The sequence below is a fragment of the Phalacrocorax carbo genome, chromosome 18 (genome assembly GCF_963921805.1).
Source record: "Phalacrocorax carbo chromosome 18, bPhaCar2.1, whole genome shotgun sequence".
In the NCBI taxonomy this organism is placed as follows: Eukaryota; Metazoa; Chordata; class Aves; order Suliformes; family Phalacrocoracidae; genus Phalacrocorax; species Phalacrocorax carbo.
The window spans coordinates 10,132,449-10,152,900 of record NC_087530.1 but is presented as its reverse complement, the minus strand read 5'-3'; the positions used below and the strand labels follow the sequence as shown (position 1 = coordinate 10,152,900).

The following is a 20,452-nucleotide window of genomic DNA, read 5'->3' as shown; positions in this document are numbered from 1 at the left end:
AATTTATTAGGAGTAGACACCTTCTGTATGATTAAAGGTAGACAAAATGAAGCACAATGCTTGTGTGGAGGGAGTGTACGTGCCAGTGAATTTAGACCAGAAAGATGATGTTAAATCAAGCTATTACCCTACATGTGCAAAGCACAGAGTAAAATGGCAATACAACATGGGAATTCTGCTCAGCTCAAGTTAAAACAGAAAATAATAATAATAAACACACAATTTGCTTTTGCTATTCTTCTAAATGTGAGGTAGCTAGTCAATTAAAAAAAACCACAACCCCCCCCCCCCAAAAAAAAAAATAATAATCAAATCTTTTGGTGTTATAGGAGAAAGCAATCTGATTCCTACTCTAATTAACTCTTGGCTGATCTACAGAGGCTGCCGCTCACAGCCCAACAAAGCATCTCGGGTGTTTGCAGGTGGATGCAAACCAGGGTAAACATCTGTCTTCCATCAGAGTTTTCAAGTGAAAACATTCCTTGATCCAGAGCATGGAGCCCTTAACCAGGAACCTCTTCTGAAGATATTTAAATATGATACTCTGAGTTCAAGACAGAAAAACAACAGAAATTGTGGAAATACAAAATAATAAGCCCAATGGGAGAATGCTGCTCAATTCTGCTAGTGGAAAGAAAGAATTTGCATTCCTGGCAGCAGAGGAATTGGAGACAACACCACCCAAGATAAAAATGCATATCCAGTGGATGCTGCTATTATGCTGGAAGTGTAAGGACAGCAAAGCTGAAGCTAGAACAGGGCTAAGGGTGCCCAGAGCTCTGCTGCCTTCAAACCAGGCTTTGAGCATCTTTTCCTAGCTGGGTTGTGCCTGGCAGCCAGGAGCTGAGCAATTGGAACCACTCAATTCCCGAGCTGCCAAGGTGTTCTGTGTGGTTGCAGACAGGGCAAACTTGCATTTTGGGGCAGATGGTGATTTTCAAAGGTGGCTGGGATAACGTGGTTCCTGTCTCCCATGGGTGCTCGGCGGGGAGCATCACTCCCTGACTCAGCAGGCTGAGAGTACAGCTATGATGCAGTTTCTGACAAGCACTGCCTTTCTGGTAGGACTTTCTTTTTCAAAATAAACTAAGAAATAACAAAAAGAAGGAACCAGCTGTTCCCCACACTGTGAAGGGGAAAAGGCACTGAGAAAGAAAATCTGCTCAACCTTTACATTCCCTTTTGAAACGCAAGTCTCTATAAACCTGTGGGAAAAAGACCAAATCTGAGTTCAGTCTGGTGAGGAACCTCTGACTGTGTAAAATAACAATCATCCATACATTAACACACAACAAAATCGGTTTCTTATACATCAGCATTTTCTGGCTGTATTAGCTGATTGCTCTTAAGAGTGCTATTTGCTTAGAGTTTTTGGAAGGGGACCAGGATCAGAAGTTGTCACATTAGTTAACTTGCATTTTTATTATCATAAAACTTGGAAACAAGAAGCTAAGTCCTACTGGTAAAGACACACATCAGTACTAAAGCACAAGACAATATATAATCACTTACATGAAAATACATTACAATAGCAAAATGCTATACTGGTGTCTAATACCCAGATCCGGGCAAAAATTCTCAACATTTTCTGATTCTTCTAAAGAATGATATTTCTCCTCATTTCTCAATTGAAATGATGGGCCACTCAGGAGATTAATAAAACAAAACACAGTGTGGTCAGTTATACCATACAAAGGTGAAAAAATGAGATATTTTCAAAATTCTGAGATATCTGCATTGAAAATCACAAGCGAGTACCTTAACCCATTCCATTTGGTCTGTCCTGCAGTTCAGTATAGCCTGGTAGCGTCCCTTTTTACTGGGGGTCTGCTCATCCTAATATCTACTGAACTCTCACGTCCACAATCATCTCAGCAGCATCCGTTTCGCCATTTGGGTTATGTTTTTCTAAGGAACGTGACCTTCACCTTTCCACCTCTAGACCCTAATCCTGCCAACATATAGGTGCTGGAGGTGGTCCATGTAAGCACTCCTTCATTTGAAGGGTTGGTCCTATAATGGTGTAGTCGAGGGTAGACTCAGGTAAAACTTTTTACCCACTTTCAGTTTGAGTAACGTAGATTTTACTCCTCCCATACACGGGATAGGAACACCGAGCTCACTTTTGTGATGATATCCCTTTAGCTACAAGCTCGGCACTAAGTACAGCACAGGTATATGTTGGTAAGATTAGAGCTGTGATCCTTATAGCTTGATTTAAGTTTACTTCTGTACATATACAGAGAGAAAGTTAATGCTTATTTACCAATACTTAATTTTTAAGGGGAAAGGCAGCGGTAGGTAAGTGAACCTTTTTATGAGTTTTGGTTACATTTAGGGTTAGTATTTTGGGGATCAAAGAGATTAGGAAGAAAAGAATTCCTAAGAACGCAAATATTTTGATCAGACTTCATATTAAAAAAAAAAATTCTGTTACTTTTTCTTTCAATGGTTTTGTTCTGAAAAGTGCTTAAATTATTTTTTCCCTGCCCTAAGAAATGTAAGGGTCAAACCCAGAAATTATATATTTTTAACTCAGTTAGCATGACCTGCCTATTTCACCCTTTTTCTCCAGCTTGGATTTTTTTTTCTTATAACTGTTTTGGTTTCACATCCACCCAAAATAAAACATATTTTCGGTTCAACCACAGATGAAAGGTCACTTGTTCACATGACCAGATTTCATCATCTTCTCATTCAGCTGAAAATGCTGATGCATATGCATTTTCGCATCTCCAGAAATGATTTACGTTAAAGAAATTTTCTAATTCAATAAACACAAGTTTCTGAGAACACTTCTGTCCTTGTGCAGCTTTGGAAAAATCTGAGAATCCACAACTTGGGTTCTGTGTATTTGAGATATTTCTCTTTAAGCTTGACCTCTGTCTCACTTAACTGGCTTTACCCTGACTTCATGCCATTGACTTCTGTGGAGGAATATCTGATATACAGCAGTGTCAGAATCAGCCCCTGCATACTTTTTATATTTGCTGGTCACTGTAACATAAGCCTTATTAGCCCTGAGAGGGTAAAAAAGAGGAGAAAGAGAATTTCCACTAGGGTAGATGTGTGGATTAATATGCCCGCACCACTTTAAAACAAGTAATGCCAGATATATTACTTTATGTCATATAAAATGTGCTAGTGTGCTAAATATGCTGAAAGCTGGTGCATGTAATGGGGTGCAAAGGCTTGCTCTAACTGGACTAAAATACTTATTTTTGTGCCATGGATAATGGGTCAAGAGAGTCATGCCTGTAATGAAGCCGCAGCGGGCAATTTTTCACTTGTGAAATTTCTCATTAATGTACAGTGGACGCAAATTATGTGCTTTGTGGCAGAAAAGGCTCGTTATTGCCAAAGGGCTTCCTAGAACTTCTATGGAATATACACAAATATATGTCTATGTATATATGTGTATATATCCCATAGAAGGCTCTTTTATTGTATGCCAAATAATGCATTCACCACTCCTCTCCCCCAGACCTCATATTTACCATCATTCAGTGCATCAAACATTAAGTGTTGATGCCTTTAGATAAAATTTTCATGGAAATCTGCTGTCTGTACAAGCCTATCAGGATTGTGGTATGGCCCCAGAAGAATACTACATCATCTCATCTGTAGAAATAAAGAGCTTTCTGAATTTCTCAGAACAGCTAGAATTTGCACTCCAATTTTCTTCAAGGATAAACCAAATTCATGCTATATAACACTTCACAGAAGTTTTCCTACCTAGTTGCTGAAAATCACCTGTCCTGGACAGGTCACTTTTAAGTCTTCCCTTTATGAGATTTACCACGTTGTTTCATGCGCTAGTCGCCTAAAGTGCTTTAGGTAGTGGTCTGCAAGAGCTGCAAATTTAATGTTTTCATGAGTTCAGGTCCTCTTTTGGGCACATAGCTAAGGGATCAGAAGCTCAGAAGAACTCAGAGTGGGGTGCTGAAGGAACTCTAGAAAATCTGAAATATGGAAAGTCTTAGGGTTTCCCAGAGAAGAACCTTGTCTTGAACTGCCAAGAAAGTGAGATTTCACCAGATTTTACTATGCCATGAGGGTTTCTGAGCAGTAAGGACAGCTCTGCCAAGGAGCTGGATCACAAGATACCCTTTCTGAGAAGTAATGAGGCCAGGTCATGTGTGCTAGGAACTGAACAGATACATGGGGGATAACTGCCTCCATCTTAGCCAGTTTCAGCTTAAAAAAAAAGGCTGAACAGGTGGAGGAAACATAGGAGTAAGGACTTAAAAATGGAAGTGAATCTAGCTAATGAAGCCATAAGAGGATGTTTTGGCCAAGAGTGTTCGCACCGGCTAGCAGGACCTTTAACATTACTTTCTGCCATCCTATCCTATTTTCAGACGTCAGTTTTTCTCTGTGCACCAGGGTGATTGTAAGAGAGAAGTTTCATGTAGAAAATTAGATTGGAAAGAGATGTCCTTACACCTGATGGTACAGGGCCAAAACAGCAGGAAGGTGCCTGTGGCAGAACGGGATCAAGAGGACAGCTGAGATGTGAGTGTGGGGAAAACAAAGGACAAGTCAAAGAAAGGATTGGAAGCCAAACTGTAATGAGATTTTGATTCAGGGACATTGTCAAGGTCTCCTAGATGGGTGGTGTTGTACAGTGGACCAACATGAAATGCCTAGACTAAAGGAGAATCTGGAAGCAAGACAGACACTGACTGAGGAAAGAAGGGCAGGGCAAGATGGCAAGCTCCTAGCTTTTGCGATATGCTTAATGCAGTCACAGTGTAGATAAAACAGTGAAGGACTGAGACTTACTATGTACTATGGGACCCAGGCACTGCAGAATAGGGAAGGATGGTCAAAAAAGCCTTCTTTTCCGAGGTGATTTACTACATAAAAGATCTGCTAGGTTTAAGAGGTATAGTCATGCTGTCAGCATGAAGGTGCCTACACCAAGCCATGAAGAGGCAGAGATCCTGGTATTGCCTGGATTTCCCACCTCCTCCTCTGCTCCTCCCCTCCCTTCACCCCAGTCTGCCTTGGCCTTCCTTTATGCTCTATGCTTCAGCTGTGCTACTGACTTTCCTTGTCAGATCAAACAGATCTTCACACAGCAATAACTGGTCTCCTGCTAGGAAGAGGCTTGCTGTGGGCAAAGCAGCCTGGGCTCACTGCTGGTTGGACTGCAATGTGGTCCTTTATAGCTGGGCTGTCTTCGCCAGAGAACTCCTCTGCCCGTTTTAGCTCCTTAGCCACGATCTCCCATCCCCAGTGCTATGTATTCTCCAACCGCAGTGCCTCCCTGATGCTCAGTGTGCTTTTGGGCTCCACCCTGGCTTTGAGCAGAAATGTTAACTAAGCAATCAAGCCTTGCTGTCACTTCTGGCCAAGAAGTGGAAACTGGAGGAAATCCAGTGAGGTGAGGCAGGAAAGAGAACAAGTTGCAGAGAATGAAGCCTTGTTGTTGCAGAAAGGCCTGGTGGCGGGTCCTCAAGTGTGAGACCTCTTGGTAGTTAGGAGTGTAAAGGCTGAATCTACAAGAATATGACTTGAGTCATTGTCAGTGATGTATTTATTGTGGGAGGAGAAGAAAGGATGAGGAATTTCCCTGAGAGACAGTAAGGTCTATGAAAATAAATAAGTGCAAAGTGGGAGGCGTTCCTGAGCTCCGCACCTGGCTGTGGCATGCCATGATCGTGTCTTTGGATCTTTTGACCTTGTGTAGGGACTACTGGTTTTCAGCCTTCACTCAGGGGTGGGCTGGGGAGTCCCTTGCAGTTAGGGGACCACTGCAGCATTGGCAACAGTTGCAAGGGAGAGCACCAAGGCACTGATTTCTTTAGTTGCACTTGCTCTGCATTAAGTGTAATGGAAAGCAAAATATTGCAGAGGTTTTCTCTTGAAATTTTAGTGGATGATTTAAAAAGTCTGGAAAATTTTGCTGCGTGTCTGTCTCTGTCTTGTCTTTTCTGTTTTCCTAATGCTAGGACCTGGTAGGGAGATTCCACTTTCAAGCTGAAACAGAAAGTGTTTCTGCATGTTCCCTAGAAATTTCACATAAAGTTTTGAGGCTGTGTGTTGACTTAAAGAACTGTAAACAATTTCTTGGGGGAAAAAAAGATTTCAGGTAGCTTCTGCAAAACACAAGATATAATTTTAATCTACTTTACAGGGAAAACGCAAGGGATTAATTAAGCAGCTAATGATTAATCTGAGCTTTATATTAGTGCAAAGTACTGAGCAAATCTATTAATAAGGAAATGATGAAAAGTAATTACCTTTTAGAATTGAGAATCTGAAGAAGGGTCATGCAAAACTATACTGGAAATGCTGGAGAAAGTTTAAAACACTTTTTTGAGCTGAGCAAATTGTACATTGGAGGTGGAATTAGTTATGCAGCCTAGCTGTGATATTCAAGATCAATATTCCTACCCACAGGTATAAACTGTTCCTCCCTTGTTTACAAAGTTTGGAAGAGGTCTCAGTTTTTACTTTCAAAAATACCTTTTTTCCTCTAATCTGACTTCCATTTTTTCTTTTTTTTTTTTTAATTTGGTTTGTGAGGTTTTTTTGTTGTTTTGTTTTTATTTTTTGTTTTGTTTTGGTGGTTTTGTTTGTTTGTTTCAATTCAGCATGTGGCTTCAGCTTTCCCTACCCCTTAATTTAAGGATGCAATGAGCTGCAGGGGAATGACAGCACAGAAAAAGGAAAACAGCACAGATATCGCACCCCGACGCATGCCCACAAAGCCAAGGTCCAGTGAGTTCACACCAGGGCCCTGAAGGGAAGCTCCCACCAGCTGCTGCCAGGCACCTAAAGTAAAAAAGCACCAAAGAAAGTTTTGTGCTCCTTAGTGTAATCCACCAGCTTGATGTCACTAACGTTGACCATTAGCTTGTCTCCTACTTCTAAGGAGACCACTGCGCCCAGATAAATGGGCTGGAACCAGCTGTTTCCCTCTTCACTGAGGGTCTTGGTGCCGGTCAGCAGCTGGGTGGGCTCGGGGTAACTGTCAGTGACTTTGGTGATGATCTCAGTGACAGAATTTGTTTTAGTGTTAATTTGAATGAGCCCTCGGAACGTGACCTGAGCATAGACATAGTAGTCCCCAGACACAGGTATCACCAGTGCGTTGCTGGAATAATTCAGGTTGTTCTTGGTAAAGGCCAAGCCTCGCTTGTCTTCCCACTGCAGGATGGGCAGATGGCTTCCCACGGTGTTGGTAAAATCTTGTTTCTTCACTGCAGGATGAAGGGAGAGGGAGAAGAGATGGGTTAGTTTGCTACAGGCAGGGATATGCTGCTGAATGCAACATGAGGTCTCTACTGCAAAGGGCAATCAATTTAAACAGAGTAATTAAAATGCTAGGACAGAAAGGTTCTTATTTCACAGCTTGAAAACTGGGGCAAAATTGGCTGCAGGTCAACTGTCCAGTGATATTTTGGAGGGTGTCCATCGGGTGTCCAGATCTGAGCAATTGGGAGCGAAAGCCAAGGATGCTTTTCAAGACCTCAGCCAGTGCAGGCGGCCTGAAAGGGTAGGCTGTGACTGGTTGTCCTGGTTGTGGGCCAGATCCTGAATGATGAGACCGTGCTTCCTAAAGGCTGAGTCTCATGGCACTGTGGAGCAACACAGATGGCTTTACTCTGCAGGTCTGGGGTGCTATCTTGCCCATTTACAGAGTAGAAATCTTGTCCGTAAGTGCTGGGGCAGCTGCACACATGGGTACCATGCCTGTACCTAATGGCTTGGGAGAGTAATAAGAAATGCTAAAGCATCATTTTCTTCAGTAGCGATGGATTGCAGTTATGTTTCTTAGACAGACGCTATTGTGCTTGCAAAAGTTTCACAATGATCAATATCATCTCTCACCAAGCTCTGAGACACTTGAACTTCTCTTCCTGCCAAGTTGCTTCTGAAGGATGTGAGGGTTTGTTAACCCTTCTGCCAAGCTTTTCTTCCTGAGTGTTCACAATTAAATCTTTTGCTATAGAATTGCCTTTGATTTATCGGTGCCATTTGATTTCTAACAAAAACTCAGAAGACCCCACTTCAGGAGGCCTCCGGAGGCCCAATTCCAAAGCAATACATTTATTCAAAACCATTTTTAGTATCTTTTTTTTTTTGTAAATGCTTTGCTGGAACAAAACCCTAACTTGGTGTTAGCCTCAGCTTTCCTCAGACTTCTTCCCAGTCTTGTGGTTAGCTCATTACAAGCAGACCTCTAATGGAGAACCCAGCATTAGTCTGAGCCAAGCCAAGGATGCTCCCCAGGCTGCAGGGGTCTCAGGGGAAGGATCAGGGAACTGCTGCCCTATTCCCTTCACCTCTCCTCCACCATTTTAATTGCTCTCACATGACAGCCAGGAGAATAAGCCCTAGCACTTATTCATTTTTCTGCAGGGAAGCGAATGAGTTTTCTCTGATCTATCATGACTGCCACATAAAATTGTGGTGGTAAAACAGAAGCTGAGGCAGTGAAAAGGAAGAGCATAAAAACCATTGGGATTCTGCCAGGTATTAAAATGAAGCTGGAAAGTTAATGTTAAGCACTGAGAAAGACTGAGGCAACTGATTTCCAGGAAATGAGACCTTTTTCATGAGCTTGAGTTAATGTTTAAAGTTGATTTTGATTCAGTATTTAGGGAAGGAGCGTGTGTGCATGGGCAGGGAGGCAAACTGAATGCAGCTAAAGGAAAGTTTTGAAATTCTCTTGGCAATAACCATTAGGTTTACCCTGGGTGAAATGAAGTTCAGAAAAACTAATGTGCTCCGCTCCCAGTGGCATCCGTTTCCCTCTCTTTTCTAGAAATAAATAATCCATAAGGAGACAAGGAGGTGTTCGGAGTGCAATTTCTTGCATATTCTCTGAGTAGCACAATGAAATAACAGCCTTTTTTCAGCCTGCTTGTCAGTGCTGTTGAAGTATCAAATCTTTCTGATCTTTCCCCAAGAGGCAAAGTACATGATGAGAGTATTTGTGGGAGAACGATAGACAGGGATTGTGATAGCAAGTCAAGATAAATTATTGAAGTATTCTAAGGACTATGAGGCTTAGAGCCAATGGAGCTTTGCCTGACACAGAGAGGAATAAAAGAAAGTGAAAACACTCATGATCTGCCTTCATCCTCATCTACCTCTTGGGTGTCTAGGGACTGGTCTGAGTCCTGGCATGAAACGGAAGTAGCATTTGGGTGACTCTAAGGTTTACAAGACCTTGGAGTAATACCTCTCAGAGGTCAGTTAGTAGCAGATGAAATCTTGTTTAGAATGAGAAGGACCTGAAAAGATCAGAATATTTCCAGAAAATGTCCTGGGCTCTTTTCAGTCTTGGGAATTTTGGGGGAAAACTGAAGAGAAGATGCATGTGAAGTACTCTTTTCTGTGTACAATGACGCATTTAAAATGTCAATGACATTCAATTCTTCAATGTTTTTTATAACTAACAGACATGTCAAATGAAGTACATGATTTCATAACTTTTAGAATTAGGCAACTGTAAGTTTTACATCTTCCACCTCCCTTTTAGGTTAAAGCTCACTCTATTGATGCTCTCCATTTTCAAGTTAATTAATTTTTCCCAAGATTTCGGTATAGATCAAGAGGAAAAGTGGCTTTGAATACAGTATAGCTCCTTTTCTAGTAGCAGTTGTACTTTGTACTTGTCATTTATTTATTTCATAAATAAGTGGAGCCACACTTCCTGCAAATATACATATGCTAATTCTTGAATTAAATAGTCTGCTTTTAATAAGGGATCATTGCTACAGCTCCTTCAGCTTTCCTGTTCACTATAAATTTTTGGCATCCCTTCCATTTGAAATTACTTCTCCTTTCCCCAGATCCCTTTTGGTTTAGTTCCTTGCTGGAGGATCCCAGTTGATTGGCAGTTTTGGGGTATATTTTGTGGCATCTTGCTGAACTTGTGGGGTTTTCACAATTCTTCATCCTCACTGTGAGAGCCTGAGGCCAGACTCCTGGCCTCAGCAAGAAATTAGAGTCTGAGCCTCTTGTACAAGCCCTTGTACAGCATGTACTGCAAATTCCCATGGCTGCAGGGTCTCTGTTGCTCAAGATCATGCCCTGGAATTTTAATAACTGCCCTTGAAAGGTCATTACTTCCAACAATCAAGTGGAAGCAGAAAGCGATCTTCTACTCAGATGTAATGGAAGGCTCGGGTGCCTTTGCAGCGTGATAAGTGTCAGCCAGGTACTCGATGGGGTTTCTGCAACATAGTTCATCCAGCCATGCCAGCCATGCCACCAGCCATTGCTGGTGACAAGAAGGAACAGGCATTGGTCTGCATCTTGATCCAAAGTGCAACCAAATAAGTCAGAGGGGGGATGATGGCATGGCATGGCGCAGTCAGCACCAAATATACATTAGTGCACAGGGGAGAATGGGGATGGAGAAAAGTTCTAGCCAGGTATCCACATGGATTGTGCCATTCTTCACTAGCTATAGCCACCTTGGGAGAGGGGATCTTGATCCTAGTTTGGATAAGTTCAAAATGCTCAGTGTGTGGTAAAAAGAGCAGTTGGAAAATTCATTGTAAAGCAACAGAGACCAAAACATGGAGTCATTATGCTACTGCTAATTCCGTGGTGCGTTGCCATTAAAGTACTGTGGCTAGTTCTCATACCTCTCGCTCCTCTGCTCTTACCTTCAGGATATATGTGCGTAAAACTAGAAAAAGACAAGAGAGACTAGAGATCTGGAAGAGATTTCCTATGAGTGAGAGTCTGCAGCCTATCACCTTCACTTTGAAAAAGGTACCTGAGAGGGGGGATCTGAAGAATAATTATCCCTTTTTCACTTTCTGTGCACAAGTCATAGTTTCTGAGAAAAGAAGACCATGGTGGTACCCAAGAAATTATGATGCAGCAAGTTTAAAATAACAGGAAGTATCTTCTGGCTGTCATGCACTGTTAAGCTTGGGAATGCACTGACACAGGGTATAGCACTAAAAATGTTCTTGGGCTAAAAAATGATCAAAGATAAGTTCATGGAAATCAGGTTCCCCGATGGCTATGTAACACAGGAGCCTGGGTATAGCTTTTTTGCACAGAAAAGGAGCAATAAAATCCCCTTAGCTTTTTCATTTCATGCTCCTCACTATGGCCAGCAGCGACTGGCCCAATAAGGCAGGTTGAAGGGGATGGGCACCATCCCAGGGAGACTGCTCAGGAACGACGCAAAGGAATTTCTGCAGATGGGGGTCCTGAGGAAATCTGAAGTAAACTGTTGGGTGCTTCCCTGTGGCAAATGGACTTTTGTGCAACCAACCCAGGGAAGTTCCCGTCAACGAAGCAGTGCTTTGGCTGCTCTTCTGAGTCAGCTGCACTGGGAGCCTCTGGATCTCTCTGCCATGGGGGCACTCAGGGGAAACAAAGAGACTTACACTAGCAGACGTGGTCCTTTTGCTTTTACAAACTTGCACGTAAGCAATGATGTGATTTTGAAGGAGGACAGGTCAGTTTTGGATCTTTAGCAACCCATGTACAAGAGGGGACGGGACCAAGGGTGTGCATTACAAAGGAGCTTGTGGATTAGGGAAAGTAAACTATACCAGGAAAGAAATCAGCCCTGAAACACTGATTGTTTTAATCCTGTAGGTGAGTTTGTGTGAAGCATCATGCCTCTTCTTGCATGCTTCAAGTTACTGAAGTGCTCCCCTGGGACAACACACAGGGTGTTGGGTAAGCCTCTGCAGTGAGGCTTACAAATCTCTGCAGTGAGGTTCACTATTGCCTTGGGTCAGAGCAGCTGGAGAGCCTTTCAGCTCCATCCACTTGGGATCTAGCCATGAACTTTTCCCTATTCTCTGGTAATATCTAAATTTTCCGGGTGGGTGGAGCTGGCGAGGATGGGGAGGGCCCAGGACAGTGTCCTTTGTATGATAACAGCTATACCTTTGAGGCTGAGGTGGTGAGAAGGTGGCCTTGCAAATGCTGGCAGCCCCTCGGAAATGTGTGGCAGCCCACCCTGCGATAAGTACTTGTGATAGCACCTTCCTAATGCAAGATAAGGCCTTGGAGGGGTTCAGCTGGGCATTACTCTTCCTTTGCTTGCTCTGACATGTGTTAGAGATGATCTCACTGAAACGGGGTGATTTGATGGCAATATAGTGTGCATGGCCTGAGTCAGGCCTTGCAGAAAAATAAGGTCTAAACCTGGTCTTATCTGACCTGATTTTGCTCCAAAACTAGCAGTTCTTCCCAATTCACTGCTCACTTGAGCTCTTTCCCCTGCCTTTTCTAAGGGATTCAGCAGATCACTGAGATTCCAGGCACCTATTTAAGTTAAGTTACAAGAGCTGCTCATTCAATGGAAGAAATGGCTTGGAAAAGTGGCAACATTTCTATCAACTATCTCCTTTGTGGGCCCTTTTCTACAAACACAGGCTGCGGTCAATCTGTTATGGTCAACAAGGCAAAGCTGATGATTATTTTCCCCGTTTCCTGCAAAGCCTGATCCTATCAGATCCGTATAAACCAAGATTATTGCACCACAATATCTGCTGTCATAGCCATGGGAAATGCTTCATTTCTGAACAAGCATTACCTGTCAGGTGTGCTCTTGGCTTTTCTGCACTGGAAAGTGTATCTGTAACTGAGGGGAAAAAAAAGAAAAAAAAATGTGTAAGGATGTTTGCTGCTATTCGAGTCAATGAGATGTGAGGGGTGATCAGTACTGCTGAGGAAACCTGTACAGCCCCTTTCCATTTCTGCATACGTTTGAGTCAGAAGTTATTTGCCATGATTGCTTATTGACACAGCTGAGGCAAGAAAATCCCTTTGCAAACGAGCGAGCTTGTCAGGCCTGCTGCGGTGTCGAAAGGGCACGTTGCGGCCGTCTCTTAAATTGCTGGAGGACGAACCAAGGGGAGGTGTGGTGTACAAGGATGAGAGCGTGGTGTGCATGGGCTCCTGAATCCGTGTTTTTACATGTTCAGGGAGTTATACTGATCTCCAAGAGCTCCTGCAGCAGGAGCAAGCTTGCTCAGTACTTTCGCTATGGCCCTAGTTATCTGCCTGTGTCCTGTTGCACAGGTTTGCCTCTGTCTGCCCTGGCTTGTTTGCCTCTGAAGGGCCGGTGGGGAGACATCTGCCAGCAGCGTGCTGCAGCAGCGATTGCAAAACCTCAGTAAGCAAAGGTGTTCAGGATGGGGGAAAGGAGCGGAAAACTTACCAGTATCTACTGCCCGCTGCGTCAGAAAGCGAGAGCCCCTCTCTTCTGTGACCTGCAGGAGAGATTTACAGCAGTTAGCTCAGGGCTCCAGGGTGTACAGTACCTCCCCAGAGGGTCATGTTTGCATCATCCCAGAAAATGGAATATGCTACAGTAATATTATCAAGTTCAGCTAGAGTTCTTATGTAAAGGGACAAGCCCTGACAAGGCTTTGCTTCATTGCAAGAGTTTTCTGCTGTTTGTTTGAAACTGCCTGTGGCTCTGAAAGGGTGCCAGGGACAGGACCTGGGCTGCTGAGGTGGTTATTGTGTTGAACTCCAGCCTTGTCCAGAGGCTGGAGAAGCCCTTGGCATAACTGGGAGAGGACTGGCAGAGTGGCTAGTGCAAATTACCTGTCGCTAAACCTCCTTTGGGACGGTGCATCCATCCAGCACTGCTGGAGCGCCTCTGCCGCTTAGAGACTCTCCTGTCCTCAATCTGTGCAGAGCAAGGAGAGCAAGCAGAGCAATGCGAGCGGTTCTTCCCTGTCTCCAGACTCAGCAGGTCTGAGCCTTTGCAGGCGCAAATGTTCATCCATTACACCAGTGAAGAGACTAACTGAGGTGTATCAGCTACAGAGCTGCTCTTTCACCCACTATTCTTTCTGCATCTGTGTTATTTCAGACTGTAAGTCTGTCGCTTAGGTCTGTTTTGAATGTTGGGTGGTCTCCTTGGAAGACGGAAAGGAGCTGAGCAGGTCTGAGGGTGCAGCTGGCAGAAGGTGAGCTCTGCAGCACGCTGGAACTCCACCGAGGGAAGGCAGAGTGGTTCATGGTTCCTTGCCTCTTACGTTTTGTTTTAGAGCTGAACACCAGCATGCTCATACTACGTCCCCGTGCCAACATGCATTTACATGGCAGCAGGGCATGGCCCTGAGCTGTGCCAAGTAGTTCTGATGTTTAGGTCGAGCAGTTCAAAGGGAAGCTGCTGTCTGCCTGCCACACGCCTACCAGGGCTGGTCCTTCTGAATCACGCTCAGGCCTAGCCGGTGGCTTCTTGCCAAATGCCAGTCCTCTTTTGGCAGACTGCAAAGCAGCACAGCTCCGAATTAGAGGATGCTGCAGGATTCTGACTCGGAATCCAGCCTCCCTGGGGTGTGGGGAGGATGCCTTGTGCTCTCCCCAGGGTACAGGTCATTGCGGGTCTATGCCAACAGTGTGACTGCAGAAAGCAGTCTGGGTTCTGCAGCTAGCTCAGGGTTGACCATCAGGGCTGTCAGGAACCCCTATCATGCAACGTGTGTCGGGAGCACGCTGTGAGGTATGGTGCGTTTTATGGACAGCTACAATAAATACGTCAAATCGAGTGAACTGCCACTGATCAGCTTGCAGCTAAGGATCAAATCCTTAGCTTAATAAACAGGCTGAAATAGCATTAGCAAGTAGATGCTGAAGCTATTTCCTGGTGGCTGTGTCTCACACAACTTCAAATATTGCAGGAGAGGTAGAAAATAGATAATTTGTATTGGCTGGGGGAAGGAGAGTGTGTGGGAGAAGAGTCAGGCTGCCTGGGTTTGGGGACTGCTAACTACTCTAGTAAGCCCAAAGATAGTTTCATCCTTTACTAGCAGTAAACATCCATGTGCTCCTGCGGAAAACCATAATTTCTAAAATAGTTGCTCCAGTGTGTTGGAAAAAAGAAAATAAAGGAAAACTGCAGGGAAAATTATCTTTTTTTTTTTCTCCTTCCCCAATTGTACATACATATATAGTCCAGCCGTAAGAGTCTGCTGCTCTGCAGGAAGTATAATCTAAAAGGGACAGTGGTATGAAAGCTCAGCGTTGTGGCTGACAGATAAAAGGTGTTGTGCCGTCAGTGAGATGTCTGGGCCTTTCATTATGACTAACGACTTTCTCCAAGGTCCTGCCTGCTTGCTGGGTTGTCTAAACATGACTGTACTTTTGATGTGACACAGAGTCATAGCCAGGTGACTTTGTCCTGGTGGGAAGCACAAGATGGGTGTGGAGGATTTCCCTCAAACACTTCCCCTTGGTTTTGGCCAGACGTATATGCATAGGAGTTTATTTACACCATTATTTATGTGACACTTCCTACATATTTATCAAGTGACATATTTTGTAACAATGCTAAGTGCTGCAATGAGCTACAAATCAATCACAAACATATGCTTAATCATGTAACTTCAGCGGGACTGTTTACAAATTTAAAGCCTAACTTCTGCTGAACTACTTTATATAAACTCAGATGTTGCAATACAAACAGAGGTGCTGGGAAAGTGGGAAGGATATAAAGAAGAATTCTGCTTCTTATAAAAAAATAATAAAATGGTTTTGATTAAAAACTGGTCACAAGCTTTTTGTGCAACCTCAATTTATTTGTTTCCAAAGAAGACCAGATGGAAACTCCAGGTGCAGGAGCTGCATTCATAGATGTTAAAGGACAGTGTGATGCAGTAGGTAGAGCAGGGTGCTGCAAGGTGTGAAATTATTCTGTTGCTTGGCAAAGGTAGGGTGGCTTTTTTCCCTAATTATGCTATTTGATAAGGATACAATTTTAAACGTCCTGTGGAAAATATTTTAGCACTAGATAATGTTACATAATGGCCAGGTATAAGTAATATTGTCCTGAATAGACACAGATGTTGTACATTGATGGTGTGGATGAGGTGATGAGGGAGCACTAAGCAGCATGAGACAATGGAGACATCATTTACACAAGTAGTGTTTTTCTCTCTTTTCCTTTCTTGCTTAGCTGTGATTCTGAAAGTTCATGGCTTGACTTCAGTTTTCCCTTTGGTTACTGTGGAGAGACTAACCAGCACTGAGTGGTGCTGAAAATCCCACCTTCAGCTGACTTGCAGACAAACGATGTCTTGGACAGACAGCTCTAATTACCCTTAAGACTGCGGTATGCAAAACACTTCTATATTTTTTTGATACCAAGAATGTCCAAACCCCCTGTGCATTTATATCTGTAAATTGCTAAAGCCAAAAAAAAAAGGCTGAACATCCCCTGTTCATGTGCTTTGCCTCTTGCACCTCCAGGAAGCGCCAGTGTAGCCAACAGAGAACAGCATGGGAAAAGCAGCTTGGCACTGCAGGCAGAGAGATTAATAAGCAAAATATCCCCAGCACCTCCACCCACTCCATTTTCAGCACAGGACGCTATTTTACAGGCAGGGTCTCTGCAGGACATACACAGTACATACACACACCCACAATTTTGCTGGCTCCAGAGATGTTGCATGGGCTGCGCTGGGCATTTTTGGTAGGGGCCTCTTCTGTTCCAGTAACAACTGGCTTCAGTGGGAGTATTTTAGCTGGACTATAGTGCCCAGTGTAAGCATGTACCCAGAGCACATGCTCACTGGCTTCTTTGCCCACAAGGACCATATGCATCAAGCAACAGCGGCCAGTCAGGACTTCTGCTGCTGGCTTTTGGACAGGGAATCCCACACACCTGGGCCTAGGTGCAATGCTCACTGCTCCTTCCCAGGCATTTCTCCTTCCCTACAGATCAGGAAGCCCTTTCAGGTTCTCTTTCCCATTTGGGGAGGCCATTAGGGCTTCTGGCACTGCATGAATTATGTTTCTGGCAGTCCTTTTCCAAGCTTTGTTCCTAGCTTTCTGGCTTCATCCCTTGGGGTGGGATCCAGGCGGAGATGCTAGGACTTTAAAGTCTTTCTTATACTGCAACAGCTCCCTTCTCCATTCCAAGGCTGACATGGCACAAAGGTTCATGTGCAACCCTTTGGACAGGTTTTGGAATGTCCCTTTACGCTGCTCGGGGTCCTGCTGTGCCAAGTACGCCATGAAAATAAACCCAAGTACCAACATCTCCAGGCCAAAGGACTTGATGCTCTGCTTTACTGGGCTAGCTAAGCAGGTTGCTAAGGCAGCCAGAGATGCTTTCCTGGCTGCTGTGCCATTCCCTTGATAGTTTTGTGCACTCAGGCTGAAACTTGGCTTCCCTTGGGGGAAGGATGCACAACAGTCCTGGCCCTTCTGCTGGAAGGGCACCACTAGAGCCTTTTAAAGATTTCCTGCTAATCACCTAAGCCGTGTGTTACTGCTTAAAGAACCCTATTTCCTCACCTCACTCTGTCTTGAAGCACAAAAGAAAGTGATTTCTATTTCCAAAAAAGAGACAGTGTAGTGAGCCTGGAAGGTGTCCAGGGAAACCATCATCGGACTTGAATTATTCATGCAAGACACAGTATATCGTGAGAGAGAGAGAAGCAGTTGCTGTAATGACATAACTTGTCTTGCTTTTTCCTGAAAGGGGCAATTCGAGAGGAAAAGGTGTGTTTGTATCCCTTTAGAGGCAGAACGTGACACCATGTGCACCCACACAGAAGCAGAGATGAATAAACTGCCTCACCCTGCAGGCAAGTAGAAGAGACACACCCCTGTTGCACAAACCTTCCCCGGCTCCTCTTATCCTCCTGTTTGTTACAGAAAGGACTGGCTCAGGAATTTACTACGTCTGCTTCTCACCTGCTCTGCTGACAAGTCCCTCCCTCCTCCCAGGACTCTCCCCAGTGCAGGAGAAGTTGATAAGCTGGCATGCGTGGGCTGAGCTCTCATCCTGGGGTAATGAGAGGACTCCTCCTGTGGGCTCGCTGCTGCAAGGGTCAGCAAGTGAATATGCATCTGGTGCAAACTCGAGTCTGCCCACTTCCTCCCAGTATGCCCAGGGCATCCGCACCCCAAAACCAGTGCCACAGAGAGCTCTGGCACAGGCATCTGGTCCCAACCTGGTCCTCCTGATTTGGGCTATCAATGGGGCACATGAGAAAGGCATCATTTAGCAATCCAGTTCTAACACTTCAAAAGCAGAAGGAAATGCCAAAGACATTTTCCCTGAAAGCTTTATGCCCAGAAACATTTCCAGGGACTGAAGCAGGCTACAGCTATGCCAAGCGCAGGACTCGGTGCCTGGGCTCAGCCTGTGACATGGCTCTCTGGGGAATTAACAGAAAGCTCCACAGGCAGACAAAGCTACCCATCTGTGCCCTGTTGCTGGACAACACTGGTGGTACTGTCAGTCACCAGTGGAGTGAGTGAAAAATTCAGAAAATGCAGGATCCAGTTGATCTGTAGCTGGGTGCTCCACCCACTGCGCTTGGCACAAGGGCAACGGGCAGCCGGCCAGCCCCGATGATTGTTCTCTTCCTCACTGGGACTCGCAGAGGCTGTAACTCATTTGATCACCATATTACATCACTATGTGCTAATAATTCAGTGCATATGCATGAAAATACACGCTAGGGTAGTCCAGGCTAGAGGAAATCTAATGGCTTAAGTTGTACTTTTCCTCCTAAGAAGCCAAACCTAGTCACAAAGACACTTTTCTCCGCTAACTCTACCAACAGGGTCAAGAGCCAGGAGCACATTAGGCCAATCAAACAGGCTAACGTTTTATTGTTATTTCACTCTAAGATGGTTTCAAGAACCGAACCGTTCTGCTTTGTACAACCTCACAGGATGTAAACAAAGAGCAAGGCGACTGAGACTGTCCAAAGTGTCTCTTCATTCTGCGTCCACCCTCCCTAGCTGGCCTAAACAGCAGTAACAGGGTCAGCGCAGTAACGTGCACTTTCGCACGTGCAAGAAATCAGCAGATTTAACAGCCTGAAGTACTGTGCAGGACTGTCTCATCTTCTTTCAGCTGTGCATATAACCGGATAATGTGGAAGATGCTGCACCCAAAAGCCGGCACTGCTTGGGTGCGAGATGCCGGCTGTGCAGACTTGAGGTCAAATGCGGGGTAGCACGTCTCTGCAGCCAAGAGTGTGCACGCACGCAGCCATGGGTACAGCTGTCACACAGTGTAAACCTCAGTAGGCTAAGTGTGTGCAAGGTTAGAAATCTGCTTTCGAAGCCGCTTACTAACACTGCTTTCTTTTGCTCTTCCTACATGAGCATACGTAAACAGGCTAATTGGGGAATTTCAGACCTGAAGCTAAAATTCAAACCTTAATTCTTCAGACTATATGCACATACGCATCCTTCTAGCATGGGCCAGTCCTGCTGAATTCATAGTCTGCTGTGGAAATAGGCACTTGTTTGCAGTCTGGCATGAGGAGGAATGAGGCTGCCACACCAGCAAGTTTGTATTGCTAGGACCAAAGTGAATTTAGCTGTCAGTCAAAGGAGAAGAGCTGAGAAGATCCCTGAATCTAGAGAAAGTTTTGATGGGGAGTAAAAAATGGGATGCGAAATTTAGGGTCAGACTTCTTAATTGTCTCAAATCATATCTCTGCAGGAATTTGCATTAATAATATGAGAGCTGTAGCTGTCTGCCCAGCGATAGGTAATAGGCACTGACCCACTGACTGCAGTGCGGTCAGTGGATATTTGTTGATATAGGACACTGTGGGGGGAAGTCTCAGAGTTAACCCAAAACAAGGGAGGAAAATGAGCCATAGTGTCAAAATCTGGCTGAAATCAACAGAGAGACACTAATTTCCATAAACTAGTCATGTTTCTTAAGCATTTCCTGCAGCACGTCAATAAAAGTTTTAAAGCTGTGCATTGTACTGTGACCTTAGTGAAATTAAGACAAGTGGAACAGAAACCATTAGTTACAAAGACCAAACAATAATAAGTTTTATCCCAGGTAATTTGCTCTGTGTAAAGGAAGAAGGAACGTAACAGCGAGTTTCTCATGCTCCCTTAAACATGAGAAACTCATGAAGAGAATGAAAGAACCAAACAAACCCAACCCTGGAGACAGAGGATGCAGTGCTCTTCTCACAGGGTGGCAGGACAGAAATCGGCCGTCAGTCTCTTACCTGGCCAGCGCAGGAGCTGGGCGCTCTGAGGTTTCCAACGAGCAGGTAGGCAGTGGGCAGTGCCAGGACCAGCACCGAGAGCAGGCACAGCAGCACCGCGCACCGTATCCTCCGCAAATCTTCCGTGAAGTGCATCCTGGAGGCTTGGTTGGTCCCAGGAGCCGCCTCCTCCAGGGCTATCTCAGCCATGCGGTCCATGCCGGTGCCTGCCATGCAAGCTGCTGCTGTTCCTGGATGGGAACTGGGAACGGCAAAATCTCTTCTGGCGTCTGCCCTGCATGGAGACCCCCATTAAATAAGAGCTGCCCCAAGTGTGGGAAGGCACCGACACACACACACACCCTCCCTCCCAAGGAATGCACCGCCTACAATAGAAACCTAGCTCAGGGAAAGAGAGCACTGCAGCTCCCCGAGCTCCCTGAGGTGCGTGCTCTGTGCCTCCGTCTGCCTTTTTCCCCCCCGTGCTGTGCAGAAGGAAACTAGGAAAGTCCCAG

The 20,452-nt window shown here is 44.8% G+C and overlaps 1 protein-coding gene across 1 annotated transcript; it reads right to left on the bottom strand.

Moving 5' to 3' along the window:
- Nucleotides 1-328: 328 nt before the first annotated feature.
- On the bottom strand, nt 329-20,303 carry TNFSF15 (TNF superfamily member 15). Its single transcript, XM_009515436.2, has 4 exons — nt 19,959-20,303; nt 13,163-13,214; nt 12,536-12,583; nt 329-7,211 (listed from the first exon to the last, which is right to left on the bottom strand). The coding sequence occupies exons 1-4, from the start codon at nt 20,169-20,171 to the stop codon at nt 6,784-6,786; spliced, it is 741 nt and encodes a 246-aa protein (XP_009513731.2). The 5' UTR covers nt 20,172-20,303; the 3' UTR covers nt 329-6,783.
- Nucleotides 20,304-20,452: the final 149 nt, after the last annotated feature.